This window comes from Haemaphysalis longicornis, unplaced genomic scaffold (genome assembly GCF_048455015.1).
Source record: "Haemaphysalis longicornis isolate Haplotype H1 unplaced genomic scaffold, Haemaphysalis longicornis Haplotype H1 scaffold_2, whole genome shotgun sequence".
Classification (NCBI taxonomy): domain Eukaryota; kingdom Metazoa; phylum Arthropoda; class Arachnida; order Ixodida; family Ixodidae; genus Haemaphysalis; species Haemaphysalis longicornis.
The window spans coordinates 155,022,436-155,026,930 of NW_027526295.1; the positions used below are offsets into that span (position 1 = coordinate 155,022,436).

General features: G+C 51.0%; 1 protein-coding gene across 1 annotated transcript; it reads left to right on the forward strand.

Moving 5' to 3' along the window:
• The first annotated feature begins 800 nt into the window (after nucleotides 1-800).
• Nucleotides 801-4,174, forward strand: LOC144168374 (sulfotransferase ssu-1-like). Its single transcript, XM_077697375.1, has 3 exons — nucleotides 801-920; nucleotides 2,738-3,122; nucleotides 3,912-4,174. The coding sequence occupies exons 1-3, from the start codon at nucleotides 813-815 to the stop codon at nucleotides 4,172-4,174; spliced, it is 756 nt and encodes a 251-aa protein (XP_077553501.1). The 5' UTR covers nucleotides 801-812.
• The last annotated feature ends 321 nt before the right edge of the window (nucleotides 4,175-4,495 follow it).

Here is a 4,495-nt window from a genome sequence, read left to right on the forward strand (position 1 = left end):
AAGTTCTGAGACTGCGACCTGTGCGGGAAACTCACCTTCCGTAAACACCGCAGGAATTCAACAGACCGGATCTGCACCAAGTTCTTCACCTCGCTCTTAGACCCCCTGTGCTCTCTTACACATGGCATGGCACATCTAAACCAGACCTTCCGCATCTTGTCTTGTCTTGCCGGGGCCTTGCCGTAGTTCGCGCCCAACATTGTCCGGTTTGAATTCACTTTTATGGAGAGTGCATTCGCTGGTGGCTCAGTGGCTAAGGCGTTGTGCTGCTGAGCACGAGGGCGCGGATTCAACTCCCGGCCGCGGCGGCCGCTTTTCTAATGGAGGCGAAAAGCAAAAACACCCGTGTGTACGAGATTTCGGCGCACGTTAAAGATCCCCAGGTGGTCAAAATTAATCCGGAGCACTCCACTACGGCGCGCCTCATCGCCTGCGCTGCGTCGGTGCGTTAAGACCCAACAATCAATCCTTCCTTCCTTCGTTCCGCAGCCCGCCTAAAAACTTTTGTTGTTGTTGTTGTTGTTTATAATGATGATGATGATGATGATGATGATGATGATGATAGGGAATAGGACAACCGCTTCGTGGAGGAAATATGGAGATGCCCTTTGCGAGCCTTTTACGCCTGCTCTGCCCATGCATACCATCACATTTCGATCATCTGTAATACTGCGAAATGCTACGGCTAACTACGCTTTGTCTAATTGAAACTGCTAACTACGGTTTGTCTAATTGGAACTTGCCCAGATGCTCGTGACACGCACAAAAATACTCGCGCAATTTTTTTCCCAAGGCCTTCGAAAGGTGACATCATGGTGATCTCGTACCCGAAATGCGGAGGCGTCTGGGTGTCCTACATCGCCTACATGCTTCTGCACGAAGGTGCTGCGCCGGCCAGCCCCGCAGCCCTCGACCAGGCGGTGAGTTCTGTTTAAACGCTTTCGGAACGAAGCTGGAGTGTTATGGTCCTCTTCTCAAGGTTACGTCGGGAAGCATTCACCTCCTCCGCCATCTGCGCCTCCTCCGAAAGGCGGATTTGTGCGGAAAGCTGCAGTAAAAATTGGTACAGATAAGGTAGACCCTTTGAAGGTTTTATATTTCTGTGCTCATTTTACCATTACATTTAAGCGATAGCAGCATCTCAAAGTTGTCATTGGTAATTAATCCACGCTTTCTCATAAAGACATTTCTGGTGACCCTGAACATTGGCTCTATAGGTGGTATTCATTGAAAAGTTTAGCTTTCAATTTCTTCGCTTGCAAAACTGAAAAGGCTACGGAGATTGCCGAAGAACCACGGACATGGCGCGGCTTGTGCCACTGCGGCCGCACGCCGAAGGAAAAAATAACACCGGCGTGCGTCGTCTGCTCCGTTTCAACCCAATTCTCAACGGTGGTGTCAACAGAGTTGTTGTAAATCGCACTCACATTACAGTCGAGGCATTACTTTGCGTTCGGCGGGCTAGAGCATGGAATGCCCAACCCATATCATGCGCTTAGCACGGACAAGTTAGTTCCGCCATCCCGATGAGCCCGACGTAACCAGTGACGGCGCACGCACATGGTTGCCTGCGTGCGTGCCTCGTTATTGAATACAGGCTATACTGAAACGCCTGAAAAAAAAAAAGAGGACATGTTGAGCGTCAGTAAAATTTAACGGGCCTTGGAGAAATATGCCTTAAACATTTATGACAGTCAGGATTATCCTACAGGCAGGTAATCGGGCGAGGTCTTACGGTACAACGGAGGATCTTGTGCTTGGGAATCTAAAGAAAGTTGTCTGGATCAGGTTACTCTCCGTGTGCTATTTTAGTGTCGGTTTGTGGGTTTCTGTCTTGTAGAAGGATAAGCAGACATGATGCGACTCCGAGAGTTCTGACGTGGTGAAGCGGGCCTGAACTTATGAACTCACAGAGGTTTCAATTTCCTAGGAACCGACGATTCATCAGTTAAAGCCTCACCATGTCGGAACTCTGGTAGTCACACCATGTCTTCTTATCATTCTACAAGACGAAAATCTTTTGATGGCTACAGCAACGAGTGTCGGTGAAAATGAGCTTGTACATGTGATGTTGTACAGGCTAATGCCTGAGAGCAGCGGTATAACGTTAGTGTTTGTTCAATGTAGGAAGTAATGAAAATACGTTACTCGTTTCGCCTTCCAGTAAGTAACGGAGGCATTTAGTTTACAATAAATTGAATAAATGCGAGTATTGGGTAACTTGTGAGTTACGTACATTTCTGGACGTGACGTGGGTCTACCGTCGGCTCAGCATCCCTGGTGCTTCTGGATACGTGGCAGAAGGGCCTCCTCGCTCTTAGTTGGGCTGGGCTTTAAGGTCCGTTCAGAGTGCGTATGCAGGTGTTTCGGTGCAGGGACCTTCTACTTTATCGTGATGGGAAGAACGCTCAAAAAAGACAGTTTGCTCGTTGTTCTTATGTGTGTGAAAAAGGGTTGTTCAATGGTGCGGCTTTTTATCCAACACCATTTTAGTCGCTCTGTGAACAGACCTTCCTATTACACGCAATGATGTTTGTGACAGTGCAGTGTAGATCGTTAGAGTCAAGGTACCCCAAAGAGAAAGGAGCGATCTTTTTCGCTGACTTAACCGCCTCAATGACTGTCAGGTGGTTGTGGAGGGATCGTAACACTCCGTGTGCACCAGGGAGCAGTACCAGGGGAAAGGAGGAACTCGCGCCTCACAGCCATTCACGGGGGTGGCATGGCGTATACGCAGATGCCCAATTTGGAGGAGTACGGCTACCAGATGATCCGCGAACGCACCGCTCAAGACGAGGTTCGAATCGTGCGCTCGCACCTTCCATACCACAAGATGCGCATAAACCCGATGGCCAAGTACATCTACATCACGCGCAACCCCAAGGACTGCGCCGTGGCCATGTACAATTACATCAAGCACGTGGGCATATTCCGCTTCAAGGAGGGCACGTGGGACAACTTCTTCGAGTGGTTCATCCGCGGCCGCATCTGCTACAACGACTACTTCGACCACATCATCCACTACTGGGTGCACCGCAAGGACTGCCACGTGCTCTTCCTCACCTATGAGAACATGACGCTCGACCACAAGAGCCACATCTTCATGATCGCAAACTTCATCGGTGAGCATAAATAGGCGGCTTCCCCTCCGGCATCCCTAGAGTTCCTGTATAGAGTTGGGCGTCCATCCGCAATCTTGAGTTCTAAAGCCGTGCGGGAAAGCCACCCTTCACGAGTGTACGAGCCGCCGCCGTGCCAGTGGCAGCGGCGGGGAGGAGTCGGCGCAGGCGTATGCCAACAGCTGCGGGAAAGCGCGACTGCGGGGTCAGTCGTCTGCTTAGCTGAGCGGCCGCCGCTGCCGCCGCCAACGTTACTAGAATAAGGTAGTAACGTTGGCCGCAGACTTGTGCGCAGCACTGAAGGCGGGCTTCGCTGTCGCAAGGTGGAACCCGCGGCATGTGGCAATCAGGCGCGCAACTCTTGCGCTACGAGATATACACGAACTCTAGGCTTCTCGGACTAGGGACGCCCCAGATCGGGCGGGTGGCCAAACAGCAGCACTAGCGCTGGTGAAATAAACGTTTATTGCTTCTCCTCCTTCGAGCTAATGGGCCAGATGCGTGAAACGGGTTTAACGCGAGTGTGAAATCGGCAGGGTAGGTAACCAGTCTTTGAGATAATAGCGCAAAGAGCACAACAAGGGAAAGAGGTCGAGATGACGTGACATAAGTGCTAGTTTTGTCCCTTGTATGGTTTTACAGTCTTTCGAAATCTTTGAGGCGTTAGATCTGTTGGGCAGCCAATGACACTGAAGCACAGATGCGCTGTATTGTATTTTGGTGAGAAAACGGTGTTTCATTTGGATTTTTATCGTACCTGTAAAGCAGCCTTCACACGCGCGATACTCGCAGGTGGCGTGGCTGGCACCAACGTAAAGAACCGGCACCTGCTGAAGAAGCTGCTCCACCGCAGTTCGTACGCGCAGATGTCGCAGTTCTTCAGGGACGAGTCGCACCTGGGAAACCTAAGCAAGGGCCGCATCGGCGAGTGGAAGGCCGTGTTCTCGGCTGCGCAGGCCGCTCGCCTCGACCGCAAGTTCTACGAGCGCTTCGGCAGCAGTGAAATTGCCAACCTTTGGCGTTACATCGTACGCTTCGATCGACCGGCGGCGTGAACCTGGCCAAGCTGTCCATCAACACGGTGGTGTTGCGTGAAAAGGATCAGCACGTTCTGGCTACAATGACCGTCGCTGGCTTCGATTAATGGATTTTTTTTTTAAAGATTGACGCCTCCATTAGCGACCTATCGGCGTTGTATAGTTAGTGAAACATTCGGCGCTAAAGTATTCGCAGATAATGGGCGCACGTGTCTTATTCGCTCTTAGAAGCCTAATTCTTCTACAAGAGAACCAGTTCCCCCCCCCCCTTCCCCAAAACTGTGGATCTAAGAGAGGTAGATTGTAATGTCGTTGTCTTGCGTGATTTCAGCGGCGATG